Source organism: Labeo rohita, chromosome 18, assembly GCF_022985175.1.
Source record: "Labeo rohita strain BAU-BD-2019 chromosome 18, IGBB_LRoh.1.0, whole genome shotgun sequence".
Taxonomy (NCBI): domain Eukaryota; kingdom Metazoa; phylum Chordata; class Actinopteri; order Cypriniformes; family Cyprinidae; genus Labeo; species Labeo rohita.
The window spans coordinates 615106-634433 of NC_066886.1; the positions used below are offsets into that span (position 1 = coordinate 615106).

Here is a 19328-nt window from a genome sequence, read left to right on the forward strand (position 1 = left end):
AGCGTGTTTAACAGCTCGTTCCCTGCGCCCTTGACCTCCTAGTGGACCTAGTTCATTCACACACGCGTCCATAATCTCTGAAAACGCTCATGTAAACATCAACGGAACTCGCAGAAGGGTAGAAAAGCGTAAAAACTAACTAGCTCAGTACTGAACCTGGAATAAATAGAGAAAAATCAGTCAAAATGACCAGGGAGCAACGTCTACAGTTACCCAAACCCCGCCCCCACCCATATGCCCCGCCCCCTCACCCTAGTCCCGCCCCCTCCACCCTGTGCTACGATCTATTCTGATTATATTAACAACACGCTGGACGAAGCTAAGCTAACGGAGCGAAGTCTCTAGTGTTTGCTAGATATCCTAAAACATGACGGAATAAAAAAACAATTGCCTTTTTTGCTTTGCTTTGAATCGTAGCTTTATCAGACATGATTGCACATTTTCTGGCTGCTTTTGTTCCTGTGATGAAGCGGTTTTTATATCGCGTCTTAAAGGCTCGGACGGCATGTCAGGTGCCCGAGAGGATCCACAAACCATGACATCATTGAGTCTGATGCCCTGAGAGTTTAAAAGATCTGTGGCCTGTCGGGTTTTGCGCCTGCATGCGTTTCCAACGCTCTGCACATCTCAGTTCCACTTGCTGTGAAGCGACATCTCACCCCGTCCACAAAAAATAACTATTAAATGAGGAGCATTCATTTTGTTCCCTGTCTAAAAGGTTCCTTTCATTATTTCTTGACTTGTAGTGAATTACATTTGACTTCCGTCTCTTGACAATCACAGCTATTTTCGGGGAGAGTCGAGCCTGAGGGCATCCGCTCTTCGCTCCGGAACGTTCTTCACTCCTACGGCCTCTTAACGAACGGCAGAGCGACGCGGAATAGAGACGAGCTCGAATGCGAATGAACGGATCACACGAACGGACAGAGAGAACTGGAGCTCATTCTGTTACATTCACTGCAAAAAAATGATTTTCTTACTTAGTATTTTTGTTTTCCTTTAGAAATATCTAAACATTATTAAATCAAGACACAGCAAAATGACATAAGATGTTAAGTTTTGTTTTCTAAAAAAAAAAAAGCATCAATATTATATCAAAATATTACAATTTTGATAGTTTTTGTTTAAACAAGAAAAAGAAAAACTGCCAATGGGGCAAAAAAAATAATCTTGTTTTCCATTTGAATTAAGATGATTTGGCAGATTTGACTGGAATAATTAGTTTTACCAAAATAATTTATTTATTATTATTTTTTAAAAATAAAACAACACCTAATATGTTAAGTGATTCTGCTTATTATTGAAATTGTATATGTATATTTGTGCTGGAAAACAAGACATAAAAACTAAGAAAATATTTTTTGCAGTGTACTCAGTTTTGTCTTGTTATACACTGCAATTGTTTATTTTTATTTATTTGTTTTTTTTTTTGTAGTATTTTTTGTCTTGCTTTCAGTATAAAAACCTAAACATTTATAAATCAAGACACATTTACTTGAGAAGCAAAATGACAAGATTTTTTTTTGGAAAAAAAAAAGCATCATATCAAAATATCGAAATTAAAAAACAAAACAATCTGCCTAATTTTGACCCCTATTTATTTTATTAAACAACACCTAATATCTTAAGTGATTCTGCTTATTTTGTAAATCTTGATTTAACAATTTATTGGTATGTTTGTGCTGGAAAACAAGACAAAAATACTAAGAAAAATACTTTTTTTTTTTTTTTTTTTTTTTTTTGCAGCATACTTAGTTTTGTCTTCTTATCCACTGCAAAAACCCAAACATTAATAAATCAAGACACATTTACTTGAGAAGCAAAACGACAAAAGATACTAAGTTTTGTTTTCTGAAAAACAAACAAACAAACAAACAAACAAACAAACAAACAAACAAATAAATAAATAAATAAATAAATCAACATCATATCAAAATTTTGTTAGTTTTTGTTTAAAACAAGAAGAAGAAAAAAAACCTGCCAATGGAGCAATAAAATAATCTTTTTCATTTGAATTAAGATTATTTTTTCTGACTCGACCGGCAGATTTTTTAAAAACAAATTTATTTATTTATTTATTTATTAATAAATAAATAAATAAAACACCTAATTTCTTAAGTGATTCTGTTTATTATGTAAATGCATCTTGATTCAACAATTTATAGATATTTGTGCTGGAAAACAAGACAAAAATATGAATAAAAAATAATAAAAATAAGAAAATCATTTTTGCATGTACTCAGTTTTGTCTCATTATACACTGTAAAAAGTATTTTTTATTTAGTAATTTGGTCTTGCTTTCCAACCTAAACATTAATAAATCAAGATGCATTTTCTTGAGACACAAAATGACATAAGATATTAAGTCTTGTTTTCAAAAAATAATAATAATAATAATAATAATAATAATAATCAAACCTTTTTGTTAGTTTTTGCTTAAAACAATAAAAATATCTGTCAGTGGGGTCACTTTTTCACTTTTTTTCTATCACTTTTTTTTTGTGCCCCAATTTTGATACATTTTTCAGAAAGTTAATCTTAATATCAAGTCATTTTGGTTTTTAAGTAAATGCATATTGATTTAAGAATGATATGTGTACTGGAACAAAAAGTAACAAAAAATGACAAAAGGTATTAAGTTTTGTTTTTTTATCAATATTATACAAAGTAACAAAAAAGTAACAAACAAACAAACAAAAAAACTTGAGATATTTAGATATTTGTACTGGAAAACAAGACAAAAATACTGAGATATTCATATTTCTGCAGTGCTGGCACTGTGACACAGGAAACAAACACTCTTTCTCATCTGTTTCTGCTATTCCTGACTGTGATGCGTTTATACAATCGAGCACACGGATGTGGAAAACTTTCCCAAACCCTTTATCCTCCACTGAACTCTCTCTAAATGTAAGTGAAGGTGAATCCTGACGTGAAGTGAAACAAGAGGAACAGACGACGCCTGATTTAACGCTGATAAATTTAGCATGTTCTTCTGCTCTGTTGTGGCTACAGATATATGGCACTTTAACCCAGACGCCCGGCAGGGGTTCTGGCCTCGTTTCTACAGACCAAACCTCACTGAAACACAGCATCTATTCTAGAAAATACCAGCAGCGTGAAAACAGACAGTACAATGGGTGAAATATACTGCAAAATACTGTGCTTTAGCAAACGACTTCAGTGCTTCAGAATCATCCGTGTGCTTTGCTGATGTGTCTGTTTTTTAAAATACGAGTAGGTGTTTTATCAAAATAAAGACAGTGGATATATGAATACAAATGAGTGTAATAATGGATGCTAAAGTGAAACACTTGAGAAATTTCATTTGGCACTTCTCAGGGTTATTACAATTGACTAAATCTACAACTACAAAAATGTTACTTAAAATAAAAATGTTTGCTTAAAGTAAAATATATAAAAAACATTAACTTATTATTTTATTTCAGTCGGTTGCCAATGCAACATTTCTCATCACTAAAATACACTGCAAAAAATTATTTTCTTAATATTTTTGTCTTGTTTTCCACAATAATGTACAATATAAATAGCTGCTTGAAAAGCAACATGACATAAGATATTAGCTTTTGTTTTCTGAAAAATGTATTAAAATTAAGTGTTTTTGCTTAAAATTAGAAGAAAAAAAAATCTGCCAATGGGCAAAGAAAAATAATATTGTTTTCCCTTTGAATTTAGCTTATTATTCTGATCCATTTTCTTGTTTTAAGCAAAAAACAAACAAAATTTTGATAGATTTTTATTTTTGAGTTATTTTGCAAATCAAGTAAATATGTCTTGATTCAAGAATGTTTAGATATTTATACCAAGCCAAAATAACAAGACAAAAATACTGAGTATAAAAATATTTTTTTTGCAGTGCAACTAAAACTAAGGCATAAACATGAATAAAAAATATATAGACATTTAAAATACAAGAAAATTAACTAAAATTAAATTATAAAAATAACTTCCAGATTCAAAATTTGGAGTTTCAAATTTTGAAATTTCAATTTTAATTTTTTTAAACAAGTTATAAAAATAACTTTTCAGAGTTTCAAATTTCAAATTTTGAAGTTTCAAATTTCAGTTTTTTTAAACGGGTTATAAAAATAACTTCCAGATTCAAATTTCAGAGTTTCAAATTTTGGAGTTTCAAATTTTAAATTTTGGAGTTTCAAATTTCGAAGTTTCAAATTTACATTTTTTTAAACAAGTTCTAAAAATAACTTCCAGATTCAAGTTTTTGGAGTTTCAAATTTCAAATTTGAAGTTTTAAATTTTAATTTTTATTACACAGGTAATAAAAATAACTTCCAGATTCAAATTTCCAGATTCGAGTTTCAAAAGAAAAAAAATATGAATAAAAAATATACAGACATTTAAAATACAAGAAAATCAACTAAAATTAAATTGAAAACAAAATATAAAAATCAATTCAAAATATGAGCACAGCAAAATAACACTGGCACTTCTTAAACCTGTTCTTACGAATTAATCAGAAGGTTTTGTTTCAGTTTCATGAAGGACAGGTCATGATAAATCCAGGACGAGTTTCTGGGACAGGAATTCGTCAGAAATATTCATACAAAATGATAATGCAGATAGAAAGACCCTCACATGAAACACATTGGCAGGTTTTCAACTATAACTAGTGCAAATTGTTATGATTAAGAAACGTTTTCCAGCAAGCGGCTTCATCTGCGCAGGATGGAGTAAATAAAAAACTCAATCAGAATCAGAATGCAGCAGCACAATGATTGCAGGGAGATATTCTCACAATAGCGTTTGATGACGCACGCATGGGCAGGCCGTTACCTCGTCGGTATCTGTGCATTCACAGCGTTCAAGCGCAGGCAGCATGGCAGAATTGCATGGTTTTGGTCCTTTGGGATCCGAAGGGAGCGTCTTTTTTAAAGGATAAACGTCTCGTATGCTGGCATGAAGGTTTAGAGGTCAGGTTTGGTCTTTGACACCCCGATTTCACTCCACGATCTTATTCGCACGCGGTCGATGACCAGATAAAGACCTGCCCATTCAGAGATGTTCAATATCAACACAGAAATTGTTAGAGATGGAAGAGGTTAATGTTGATTTCTGAACATGTACACAGATCTGCAACCTGTTACAGATGGCAATGACTCTCTTGAGGTGAATACTTGTTTTTAAGGCCTGATCATGAAATGAAAACAGCACAAAAACATCAGGAGGTCTGAAACGGATGCCGTAATCGTTGAGCTTCATCACAGCCGGGTTAGGCTTGCGTTTGAATAGTTTTCTCAATTATTTCCGGTCCAGATTCGAAGATTAAGTTCATCCTGAACAAATGTGTAAAATCCAAATATATAATGCTGAATGATCTGGGCAGAAACAAGCAATCGAATCCAAATCATTTCGAAATTCTCCTTTAAAGTCAACATGAAATCCATACAGATTCTTTACATGTTTCTGAACTTGTTTTCAATCAAATGACTTTTCTTTTCAGCTCATGTCATCAAGCCCTCCTGTTTTCATAGAGAAGCAATTCTTTGTGTGAAAATTGTTTTCACTTTAGTTTTTCTGGGTTGCAAACGCAGGTTTTCGTGTTGACGTAGTAAATATCATGGTAACACTTTACTTGAAGTCTTTTTATACGGAATAATGCATTATAAAAGCATTTTAATGCATTAATTATGGCTTGTAATTCACCTTTTAATGCATTGCATGATCTCGTAAAAAAATTATATGACAACATATGATTTTACATTACTTTTACTCATCGAAATAACTTCCAAATTTAAATTTTACATTTCGAAGTTTCAGATTTATTTTTTTTTTAAACAAGTGTTAATTATAACTTCCAGATTAAAATTCTTGAGTTTCAAATTATTTTTTTTTTTTAAATTATAAAAATAACTTCAGAATTAAATTTTTGGAACATCTAATTTCAGAGTTTCAAATTTTAAATTTTAAAGTTTCAAATTTAATTTTTTTTTTTTTTTTTTTTTAAAGAAGTTATAATTATAACTTCCAGATTCAAATTCTGGAGTTTAAAATATCAAATTAATTTTTTTTTTTTTCAAACAAGATATAAATATAACATCTAGATTCAAATTTTAAAGTTTCAAATTTAATTTTTTTTTTTTTTTTTTTTTAAAGAAGTTATAATTATAACTTCCAGATTCAAATTCTGGAGTTTAAAATATCAAATTAATTTTTTTTTTTTCAAACAAGATATAAATATAACATCTAGATTCAAATTTTGGAGTTTCAAATTTCAGAGTTTCAAATTTCAAAGTTTCAAATTTCAAAGTTTCCAATCTCATTTAAAAAAAAATAAATAAAAAAAAAAATAATAATTATAAAAATAATTTCCAGATTCAAATTTCTAAGTTTCAAATGTCAGGTTTTTTTTTACAAGTTACAAAAATAACTTCTAGATTCAAATTTCAGAGCATTTAATTTCAGAGTTTCAAATTTCAAATTTTGAAGTTTCAAACTACATTTTTTTTGAAGAAGAAGTTATAATTATAACTTCCAGATTCAAATTTTGGAGTTTCAAATGTCAAAGTTTCCAATCTCATTTTTTTTTCTTTTTTAACAAATTATAAAAATAACGTCCAGATTCAAATTTTGGAGTTTCAAGTTTCGAATTTCGAAGTGTCAAATTTCAATATTTTTAAACAAGTTATAACAATAACGTCCAGATTAAAATTTCAGAGTTTCAAATTTTAAATTTTGAAGTTTCAAACTACATTTTTTTTGAAGAAGTTATAATTATAACTTCCAGGTTCAAATTCTGGAGTTTCAAATTTAATTTTTTCTTAAACAAGATATAAATAAAATGTCTACATTCAAATTTTAGAGTTTCAAATGTCAAAGTTTCCAATTTAATTTTTTTTTTCTTTTTAAACAAATTATAAAAATAACGTCCAGATTCAAATTTCTGAGTTTCAGATTTCAGTTTTTTTTTTTTTTAACAAGTTATAAAAATAACTTCCAGATTCACATTTTGGAGTTTCAAGTTTCAAATTTCAAGGGTCAAATTTAATTTTTTTTAAAACAAGTTATAACAATAACTTTCAGATTAAAATTTTGGAGTTTCAAATTTTAACATAAGTTATGAAGTCAATATGAAATTCAACTTGATTTTTAAAAACAGCAGCAACTGAACTTAAATTTTTAAGTTGAAACAGGTGGAAATTTTTACAAGTGTAGTTTAAATAAATATTTGCTACTCCTTTAGAAAGCACAATGCATTAAAAAATGACAAACAACCAAATTAGGATGCGACAAAAAAAAATCTGTAAATATAATACATTGCAATTATTTCTGAAAATATATAATGCGTTACATGTAAAGCCTCCAAATAAAGTGTCACCAGCTGAGCGCAACTGCGGTTTGCATGACTGTGAACGATTTGATGAGTTCAGATGACTACAGTAGGATTTACAGTGGATTACAGCACAGATCACGTCTGATAGATGTGCGGTGAGATCACGAGCGTCTGCCGGTGCGTTTCAGACACACCAACAAACAAACATCTCAACAGAAGCTCAGACGGGCTATCAAAAATGTCAGCGTTTCCTTTTGTGGTTCATTTGGCAGTTTCAGTAGCTATTGGCCCTCCTCGTTAAAGTCTGAAGTTCAGAGCGTCTGAATCTTCTCTCCGAGTACAAACAGCCACGTCCGATCGTCTGGCCTTTCACTGTGGATTGTCGCTCGAACACAAAGGCTTCTGGGATCCCGGACCCTGTCGGACAGACTCCCACGCGTTTCCTCGTCCGTTCCGCTCGTCTTTCCGTCGACGGTGGGATGGAGAAAGAGAGAAAGAGCGCGAGACGATGAACGATGCGATCCAGCGGCCGGAACGTTTTCTGTACATCCTCCTTCCTTCTTGACAAGTTCAAGTATTATCTTCGCTAATAAAAATAAATAGAAAACATGAAAAATGAGCAACTCTACTTCTATATTCTACATTTCTAAACTACTTCGGTGCAAGAAACAGCTACCAGAGCAAACTTTTTCTCGGCCGCCGGACCTACGGATTTACGTTCTTCTACTGTTAACATTAGTAATCGTTATACTTGCAGCTACAAGGTAAGAGTTTTTGATTTTTAAATATATATATATTTATATATTTATATCTTTTAAAAAGCGTGTAGTCCTTTGGTCCCTATTTTCTAAGGAATGATGCATGTCGATATTCCTGGATTCTCGTCCAGAGCGCAGATACCAGTGTAGGCACGAAAACCAAAATGGCAGCAGGCTGGTGTGTGTGTGTGTGTGTGTGTGTGTGTGTGGAAATCAATACATTTACATGAGGATTTCAAAAGAGTTTTGTGTGCATGTAAAGGCGAGGATATTCTGAAGGTGTGTGTGTTCGTGTGTGTTTATGCATGCTTTGAGCATAATGTGTTCATAAAGGTTGTTTTTTTTTTCTCAAACTCGTCTAAAAAAAACAGCAGCAAAAAAGTCGGTCTCTGCAAAATGCAAAAAAAGCATCCTGCAAATGCCGAAGCGAAAAAAGAAGAAAGTTGGCAGAAAAAATCCTCCAGTTTTTCCAGCTCTCAGTGATTTCCCCGCAAATCCCAGGGACCGCTCGCCTCCCGTGATATGTAGCAGAGCAAAAGTCTTTTGATACTGCACTTGTGGAAATAAGGGGTTGTAGTCCTTCATCCTGACAGAGAGAAAGAAACAGAGAAAGACAGGAGAGAAGAAGCAGACTGTGAGTTGAAGACGGCGCTGGAGATTCGAGGAGCTCTAAACACACACACACACACACACACACACACACAGATCCACATCAGCCTTTCATCGTTTACTACACAGATGCATGGAAAACCTCTCGTCAGCTGTCCATGAAAACATGCGCTGCTTATATTCCAGCCCGAAAATCAAAACATTATATAATGCATGAAGACAATGAAGTCTTTTTTTATGATCATGCAGATATTTTGCATTATGTGTCATTACTTTCATTTTGCATGACAATTTTCTATTCATTATCATAATGCACTAAAATTCACAGTTTTTTTTGTTAAGGTCACTGAATTTCATTTTACAAGAAAATATTATTTTTCTACTTAAAATTTGTGTGTTTAGTTTAATGTTGTTTCTTTTTATTTGCAAAAATTACTACCAATTTTTTTATGCATGTACAGATGTTTTGCAAACTTTTGCTTGTAATTCTTGTAATCCTTTTACTTTATTAATGCATTGCACAAAATGCATTCAAGAAAATCAACAAGCAGCATAACAAATACTACCATTAACATGCTTTATAAAATGCATAAATAGCATAAAATACAATTTTAAATTATATATATATATATATATATATATATTTTTTTTTTTTTTTTCCATTATTTTTATGGCTGATTCTCTTCACTTTATTAATGCATTTCACAAAAATGCATTCAAGAAAATCAACATACAAGCAGTACAACAAATACTACCATGTACATTTAAATACTTCACATACTTTATAAAATGCTTAAATATCATAAAATACAATTTTAAATAATTGACCATTTAAACAATATTTTGTTGATTTTTTTTTGCATTACAGTAAAAAAAAAAAGGAAATGTATATTAATATGGGAGGAAATTATCGTAATTGTCATGAAAAAATGCAGAACAGTGTGAAGAAGTTTATAATGACTTTAAATGTTTATGATCGTTAATACTTTTTTTGCATTATGTAACATTACATTTAATCTTCATGATAATTAAACCCACTTCACCCACAAATTTGATGTTTTACGTTGGAGTTTGCTTGAAATTTTATTTTATTTTTTTTTATGGCTGATTCTCTTTACTTTATTAATGCATTTCACAAAAATGCATCCAAGAAAATCAACATACAAGCAGTACAACAAATACTACCATTAACATGCTTTATAAAATGCATAAATATCATAAAATACAATTTTAAATAATTGACCAATTAAAATTTTTTTTTTTTATTTTTTTGCATTACAGTATAAAAAAGAAAAATGAAAGATTGATATGGGAGGAAATTATCGTAATTGTCATGAAAAAAATGCAGAACAATGTGGAGAACTTTATAAACTTTTTTTTTTTTTTTGCATTATGTGACATTACATTCAATTTTCATGACAATTAAACACATTTCTCTCACAAATTTGAAGTTTTATGTTGGAGTTTGCTTGTAATTCCCATTATTTTCATGGCTGTTTTTAATGCATCTGACTAAAAATGCATACAAAGTAGTACAACAAATACTACAATTAACATACCTTATATTTTAACATTTTTTCCAAAGCAAATATTTTGTTAATTATTTTTCAATACAGTAATAAAAATTTAGATTTTTTATATATGAATTTTTACTTGTAAATATATAAAACTTTCATTTTTTTCAGTTTAGGGGTGAGATATATTTAACCATTTAACTAACATTTTATTGATTTTTATTTATTTATTTATTTAATTCCTTTGCATTGCAGTAATAAAAAATTACATTTGGGAGGAAATTAGTACCTAATTGTCATGAAAATAATGCAGAATAATGCAGAAAATCTTAATTCTCCTAAAATAGGCATTTAATAGATTTAATATATTTATTATTAAATATATATGAGTTTCTTTTGATTTTGGGGTGGGATATATGTTTGCCAGACAGGTTTCATGACATTGATCTAAGAGCTGTGAGTGTTCAACATCTAAAAAAGCCAAATCTTGCAGTTCTATGCGAATATACAAGTATAAACAAGGTCTAGATGGAAGCAAACTGGCTTGTAAATGTGTCTTCTAGGACAGCAGCCCTGTCTGTTTGTCTCATTTAAAACACTGTGACCCTTCAGTGAAACTGAACTACAGCAGACAAACAAAACCATGAACAACCACTGTCGTCTTTACTGACACCGTTTGCTAACATACACTGATGGAAACCTCTAAACCTACACAACTGAAATATCACATCTCACTGATAATACAATACACAAAAAACCCAGCAACTACAAGACAGAAGCAACAGAAGCAGCGACATGATGGATTCTCATTTTCCTGACTGTAATGATGCAGCACAATCACAGACGATCAGAACAAGTCTGGTGTTTAGTGATCAGTCACTCAGCAGATAGTCATGGCTGGTTAGAGGTAAAGCTGTGAATATATTCACATTCCCAGTGGCTTGTTTGTTGGCAACAAACATGATCAATTCTACAAATTTCAAGCGATAAGGATAAGCTAGAAGACTGTCAGTATGCTCATCGTTGTCTCTCGTGTCATATGTTTATGAACTGCTATAACAGATTAATTAAAGACGGTGTGTTTAAGCTGATCATGATCTCATTAAAGTATCTTCAACCCAGAAATTCAATCATCCACCACTAACACTGAGATGTGCAGTCCAAACCAGCAGAAACAGCTAATATAGATGCATTATCACCTACTGCTTTAAAAATTGATCAGATTTAACGCACCTTTTAAAACAATCTTGACTTAGTAAACATTACTAACAAACAGGGACAAACCTGCACGTGTAACTACACTGCAAAAAAAATAAATAATAAAAAACGTAGTACCTTTGTCTTTTATAAATGCTGTATTTTATAAAAATCTTGTATTTTGTGTTTGTCTTTTTTAGCACAAATATATAAACGTTCTTAAAATCACTTGATTAAAAAATTACAATATCAAGTCTTGTTTTTTTGAAAAATGTGGCAAAATATAGTAAGTTTAATGTTTGTAAACAAGAAAAAAGGTTAATTTAACTAAATAAACAGATTTGAACAGATTTGTTTCTTGTTTTAAGTATAAACTCTACAAACTTTCATAAATCACGATACATTTACATGAGAAGCAAAACGACGTGAAATACTAAATCTTGTTTTATGGGGAAAAAAAAATGATCAAAATTAAGTGTGTTTAAGCTTAAAACTTAAATAAACTTAATTTAAAGGGAAAACAAGATTATTTTTCTGACACCATAGATGGATAATTTGCTCAATAATAACTATAAAATAAAAATAATAAAACAATAAAATTAAATTAAATTAAAATTAAAATTAAAATTAAAAAAGGAAAAAAAATAAAATAAATGAAAATGAAAAACAGAATAATGAAAAATTAATATATTTATTTTTATATAAAAAAATACCTGAAGTCACTTACTCACTTAATTTTGATCACTTTTATTGGAAACATATCATTTTTCTGACTCCTTGACAGATTTCTTTATTTGTTTTAAGTATAAACTCTACAAACTTTCATAAATCAAGATACATTTACTTCAGAAGCAAAATGACCTGAAATATTAAATCTTATTTTTATGAAAATATTTATCAAAATTAAGTGTGTTTAAGCTTAAAACAAGCACTTTTTTTCATAAGAAAAATAAACTTAATTTAAAGTGAAAACAAGAAAATTCGGTAATTTTTAATCAAATAAATAAACAACAATTCATAAATAAATTCAATTTCAAAATAAATTTACTTGAGAAGCAAAAAAATTAAATCTTGTTTTTATGAAAACATGTATCAAAATTATGTGTGTTTAAGCTTAAAACAAGAAAAAAAATCTGTATTTTTTTCAATTTAAAGAGATAACAAGATTATTTTTCTGACACTATGGACGGATAATTTGCTCAATAAAAACTGAATAATGGAACAAAAAAGAAAAAAAAGAGAAAAAAATGTACAAAAATACAAAAAACAATAAAATAAAATACAATAAAATTTAATTAAAAATGGGAAAAAAATGAAACAAATAATAAAAGTGAAAAACAGAATAATGAAAAAATGAAAAAAATAATATCTGTATTTCTTTGTATAATCTAAAGTATAAACTCACTTAATTTTGATTACTTTTATTGGAAAATTAAACAAGAAAAAAGTGAAAATTTTTAATCAAATAAATAAACAAAAATTCAAAAATAAATCCAAAAGGAAAACAATATAATTTTTCTGACTCCTTGAACAGATTTTTTTTTTTCTTGTTTTAAGTATAAACTCTACAAACTTTCATAAATTAAGATACATTTACTTGAGAAGCAAAATGACCTAAAATATTAAATCTTGTTTTTATGAAAATTAGGTGTGCTTAAGCTTAAAACAAGAAAAAAATCTACTTAATTTAAAGGGAAAGATTATTATTATTATTTTTAAAGGGAAAGATTATTTTTCTGACACTACAGACGGATAATTACTGAATAACGAAAAGTGTACAAAAATACTAAAAACAATAAAATTAAATTAAATTAAACAAAAATTGGAAAAAAAAAAAATAGAACAATGAAAAAATATATATTTATTTTTTATATAATGTATATAAAGTATAAACTCACAATTGTAATCACTTTTATTGAAAAATTATCTAAACTTATTAATTAGCTTTTCAAGTAAATATATTTTGATTTAAGAATGTGTAGACATTTGCACTGTAAAAGACACAAACAAATACAAAATAACAAAAACACTCATTTTTACAGAGAATTTCAGAGAAGATCTTCTGATGAAGCCACACAACAAAAGCGAAAGTGAAGGTCTCCACTCAATTTATAAACACTGAAACAATCTTTCACTGTTATAGGTGTAAATTTAAAGAAAAGAAACATCTTTGTGCACACGAAGCGACTCGAGCAAGCCTTCGAAACCTCCAACACACAAAAATACACACAGAGCTGGAAAACAGAGAGAAAGAGAGAGAAATATCAACCACAGAGAGCAAAATATCCACCACACTCCACGAGGAAGAGCACAACGACTCACGGTACGACAGCAATAAAGGGGCAAAGTTCACAACCCATCAAAATCACCCGGCTACGGCTACTCAAAGAGACCAGATCCACTGAAACAAGAGAAATATAGAGAGAGAAACGTCATGCCACTGTCACAGCCGCTCACATGACGTACGGCACCCACAGGACGGGACAGCGGGGTTCGGGACTTACGGCGGTGGACACGCGTGCGTCCCTGATGGAGACTTACATACGAGACAGAGCGGCCCGTCCTGAGCTACCTGAGCCCTGACAAAAACAGAAGAATCCATGGCAGCTTCACATCAACATGGATTTAGGAATTCAGATTTAGCCCATAAATCATGACATTAAGACACATGTGCACAGTAGTTCTGTAGGACTTCACGAGTTTAACACAGTCACACAAACACACCACGAGGAAGACAAACAGGTGATCGAGCTCTTGTGCGTTATTTATCCGTCACTGCAAACCCGTATGACTTTAAATCTTCAAAGGAACATGAAAAGAGAAGTTTTACGCATGCAACGCCTGAATGTAACACACTAAATTTCAGTAAAACGTGGACGAATGTGATCTAAGAGATGCAATCTAGGGAAGAACCATGAAAATAAAATGAAATAAAATAAAAAATGGGTAAAAAAATTAATAAATAAATAAATAATGAAAAAGCCCTGACAAAAAAAATAATGGGTAGAATAGAATAGAACCAAATGAATGAATGAATAAATAAATGAAAAATAGAATAATGAAAAAAAAAAAAAAAAAAAAAGAAAAAAAATGGATTGGAGGAAAAATAATGAAATATTGAATTAAATAAAATAAAAATGAAAAACATAATAATGGACAAAACAATAAAAAAACAATGGGTAAAAAAACAAAGGGAAACAGAAAAAAAAGAAAAAAGATAGGGAAAATAATAATAAAAAAATTAAAAAAAAAAAAAAAAAAAAAAAATGAAAAAACCCTGACAAAAATAGAATAGTGGACAGTGAAATAATAAGAAATAATAAAAAATAAATAAATAAATAAATAAAATAAAATAAAATAAAATAAAAAATGGGTAAAAAAATTAATAAATAAATAAATAAATAATGAAAAAGCCCTGGCAAAAAAAATAATGGGTAGAATAGAATAGAACCAAATGAATGAATGAATAAATAAATGAAAAATAGAATAATGAAAAAAAAAAAAAAAAAAAAGAAAAAAAATGGATTGGAGGAAAAATAATGAAATATTGAATTAAATAAAATAAAAATGAAAAACATAATAATGGACAAAACAATAAAAAAAAACAATGGGTAAAAAAACGAAGGGAAACAGAAAAAAAAGAAAAAAGATAGGGAAAATAATAATAAAAATAATAAAAATAAAAAAAAAAATAATGAAAAAACGCTGACAAAAATAAAATAAATTAATAATAAATAGAAAACATAAACAAACAAATAAATAAGTAAATAAATAAATGCAAAATAGAATAGTGGACAGTAAAATAATAAAAAATAAATAAATAAATAAAATAAAATAAAATAAAATAAAATAAAATAAAATAAAATAAAATAAAATAAAATAAAAAGTAATGGGTAAAAAGGGGATAATGGGAAAAATAAATAAATAATAAATAAATAAATAATAACAGAATAATGAAAAAACCCTGATAAAAATAAAATAATAATGGGTAGGAAACAAATTAAGAAACAAACAAACAAATAAATGCAACATAGAATAATGGGGGAAAACAATAAAATAAAGTAAATTTTAGTATTTTTTTCACACTTAGTATTTTTGATTATTGACCAATACAAATATCTAAACATTAAAAAAAATGTTGTTTCTGGGAAACTGATCAAAATTAGGTGAGCTTATTATTATTATAAAATAAAAAAAAATCTGCCAACAGGATTAAAAAAACTTTAAAAACTTTTAAAATGTTTATTTTTGCGATCTCATAGGCAGATATTTTATCTTGTTTTAAGCATAAACTCATGTAATCTTAATAAATTGTAAATATCTTTGTACTGTAAATATTTGTACTGTAAAAGAAGACAAAAGTGAGAAGAAGTCGTATGAACTACTTTTTTAATGCTTTTATTCTTTTTTAAGGCTTGAAATTTGCTCTGCTCTGAATATTGCTTATAAAAAAAGTCATACGAGTCTGTAATGACAGAATAACGCATCTCTCTTCTGCTAAAGTTCAGCTGAGTTTCAGCTAGTTTTTACTTACTTTAACACACCTTTCAGCAATTCATCATCAATTCATGAAAATTAATGCAATCTTTAGTTTTAATAGCTTTTTAAAGCGCACAGTCGAGTCCTGACAGAAGCTGATTTGATTCAGCCTGCAGCTTTACGCAGATCTTCATATAGAAAGAACAGCAGGACGTGACGGAGGGAAACGCTCTCTGACCTGTGAGTGAAGGTGGCAGCGGTCGGCTCAGGGTCAGTACGGCCGGTTGGCGTCCTTTGGCCGCTTCAGCTGAACTTTGAGCCTCTTCATGCCGATCTGAAAGCCGTTCATGGCCTGAATGGCTGCCTGAGCGCTGGACGGGTTATCGAAGCTGACGAATCCTGAGAGACAAACACACAATCACTGCATCACTGCATCACTACATTCACGTCTGCGCTCACGAAAAATGCTGTGTTACAATGTATTTAATCAGATGAATCCTCTGAAATCACCCTCATATTTAAAATGTAACATTTCAGTTTCACAGCGCACCTGCATGTTCATGGTTCCCTGATTACGGTTAATGGTCAATGAATGCAGAAGAAAAAAAAAAACATTTTTTTAAGTGTTCTATTTTGTTTTTATTTGAAAATTATGTATTTGTTTACATTTTACATTTTTTTCTCACAAACCCCAGTTTGGGAAAAACCCTGATGTAATGGCATGCCAAAGACTGAAATAAAATAAAATAAAATAAAAGTAATGAAAAAAAAAATCATGATTTAAATAAATAAATAAATAAATAAATAAATGAATGCATGAATGAATGATTGGATGAATGAATGAATTGTCAAGGGAGCTTCAGGAATGAGTGACTTAGCATTGAGCTGATCCCACCAGGTAAAATAAAATAAAATAAAACGTAAAATAATGATGAAAACATTTATGATTGAATCACTACAAAAATAAATAAATATATAAATAAAGAAAGAAAGAAAAAAGAAAAAAAAAGAAAAGAAAAGAAAAGAAAAGAAAAGAAAAGAAAAGAAAAGAAAAGAAAAGAATTTCCTCATAAATCCCAGTTTGGGAAACCTTCATATAATGTCTTGACAAAGAAAAAAAAAAAAAAAGAAAAAAATAAAATAAAATAAAAAATAAAATAAAATAAAATAAAATAAAATAAAATAAAATAAAATAAAATAAAATAAAATAAAAATGTAATGATAACAAAAAAATCATGATCGAATCACTATGAAAAAAATAGAGATAATTAAAGAGGAGTAGAAAACGTAAAAAAAAAAAAAAAAAAAAAAGCATTAGGTTGAACCTGACAGGCAAATAAAACGCTAAAATAAAATAAAATAAACTGAAATAAAATAAAATAAAATAGTAATGATGAAAAAAAGCATGATTGAATCACTACAAAAAAAAAAAAAAAAAAAAAAAAGTTGAAAAAAAATAAAATTAAAATAAAATTAAAATAAAATAAAATAACATAAAACAGAAATGTAATAATGACAACAAAAAAACAATTTTCATGATTGAATCACTCAAAAAAAAAAAAAAGAAGAAGAAAAAGAAAAAGAAACTAAAAAAAAAAATAAAGAAAATGAAAAAAATTTGAATAAATAAATAAATAAAATAAATGTATGAACTGTCATGGGCGCTTCTGGCATGAGTGAGTCAGCATTACGTTGATCCCGCCGGGCAAACAACAAACATTACAATCAAATGAACTTCAAAACACCTTCACAACTCATTATGATGATCTTGAGCAACTTCAAATTAAATTCTAGTACAGAATTTAATTGAGAAAATGGATCTGCTATAAAGTTGCCAAAGTGTTCTGGAGAAAAACTTCCTGAGGTAAACTTAGTTAAAACAGAGACTGATGAGTCACTCACGACACTTACAGCACAAAAACAGCTAAATTAACTATTTAAACCACATCTACATCACAGCTTCTATTATGTGCCAAAACCAGTTTGTAGTCCGACTGGCGTTTGACGAGTTCCACGCTCAAGTTTATTACTTGATTAAAGCACGATTCACAGTCATAGTGATTCTTAACTCAATAAACGGCACTAATCACAGCAAACGTGAGCCGTGAGCGTCTGACGGCGTCTGAGGTGGCTTGAGCGGAGCAGGACGGCGGTCTCGTCCTCTTCTTATCATTCTGACCGACCGGCGACGGGAATTTTCCACCTGCCGGCCGATTTCATCGACACGCTGCAGCTCTGATTGAATTGGCCTGCTTTTGTCAGACGCAGAGCAGATAAGACAGCGCTTTCACACAAACCTTTAAACACACGCAGGACAGAGAGAGACGAGCTCAAAAACCTCAGCCTGTATCGTCACGCTGCCGTCTCTCGACAAACCGCACAAAACAAGACGAGACGAGCCGATGATTGACATCGCAGCTCGAAACCCGTGTCTGTTTGCTCTCACATCACATACATGCACAGTATAGTTGTTTCTGTGTACATTTACAGCCATTATTTTAGATTTTTTGCCGCTTCTGCTCACCAAGGCTGCATTTATTGGATCAGAAATACTGTAAAAATGTGAAATATTATTACAATTTAAAATAGCGGTTTTCTAAGTGAATATCTGTTGAAAATGTAATTTATTCCTGTGATCAAATCTGAATTTTCAGCATCATTACTTCAGTCTTCAGTGTCACATGATCCTTCAGAAATCATTCTAATATGCTGATTTGCTGCTCAACAAACATTTCTGATTATTAGCAATGTTATAATAAAATATAAAATAACTAATAAAATAAAATAAAAATAAAAGTTGTTATATACACTACCGTTCAAAAGTTTGGGGTCAGTAAGACTTGTAATAGTCTTTAAAGAAGTCTCTTATGCTCATCAAGGCTGCATTTATTTGATTAAAAATACAGAATAAAAACAGTAATATTGCAAAATGTTTTTACAATATAAAATAATGTTTTTTATTTTAACATACTTTAAAATAGAATTTATTCCTGTGATGAAAAGCTGAATTTTTATCAGCTGTTACTCCAGTCTTAAGTGTCACATGATCCTTCAGAAATCATTCTAATATGCGGATTTATTATTAGAATGATCAATGTTGGATAATATCAACAGTTGTGCTGCCAAATATTTTTTGGAACCTGTGATTTTTTTTTTTTCAGGATTCTTTCATGAATAACAAGTTTAAAAAGTACAGTGTTTATTCAAAATATAAATATTTTATAACAATGTAAATTATTTATTATGAACTTTTAATAAACTTTTAATTATTAACTTAATACATCCTTGGTGAATAAAAGTATTAATTTCTTAAAAAAATAAATAAATAAATAAAAAATAAAAATGTACTGACCCCAAACTTTTGAACGGTAGTGTAAATAAACTGGTTAAAATTAAAAATTAAAAATCAGCTTTTCATAAGCTTCCAGCAATTACATAAATCCCAACTGTTGTTTTTTA

At 29.5% G+C, this 19328-nt stretch overlaps 1 protein-coding gene across 7 annotated transcripts in view; it reads right to left on the reverse strand.

The window, feature by feature from the left end:
* Positions 1-8135: 8135 nt before the first annotated feature.
* celf6 (CUGBP Elav-like family member 6) overlaps positions 8136-19328 on the reverse strand; it is a 124971-nt gene continuing 113778 nt past the window's right edge. For 6 of the 7 annotated variants that reach the window (XR_007829652.1, XR_007829650.1, XR_007829649.1 and 3 more), the window contains 3 exons: positions 16108-16268; positions 13895-13969; positions 8136-8656 (listed from right to left, as the gene is read on the reverse strand). Coding sequence is in view for 1 of the 7 variants with exons in the window: in XM_051134562.1 (XP_050990519.1) it covers positions 16141-16268 (128 nt within the window). In the remaining 6 variants the exon portion in view is untranslated. The remainder of the gene's footprint in view (positions 8657-13894; positions 13970-16107; positions 16269-19328) is intronic. The other variant, XM_051134562.1, reaches the window with a different exon arrangement.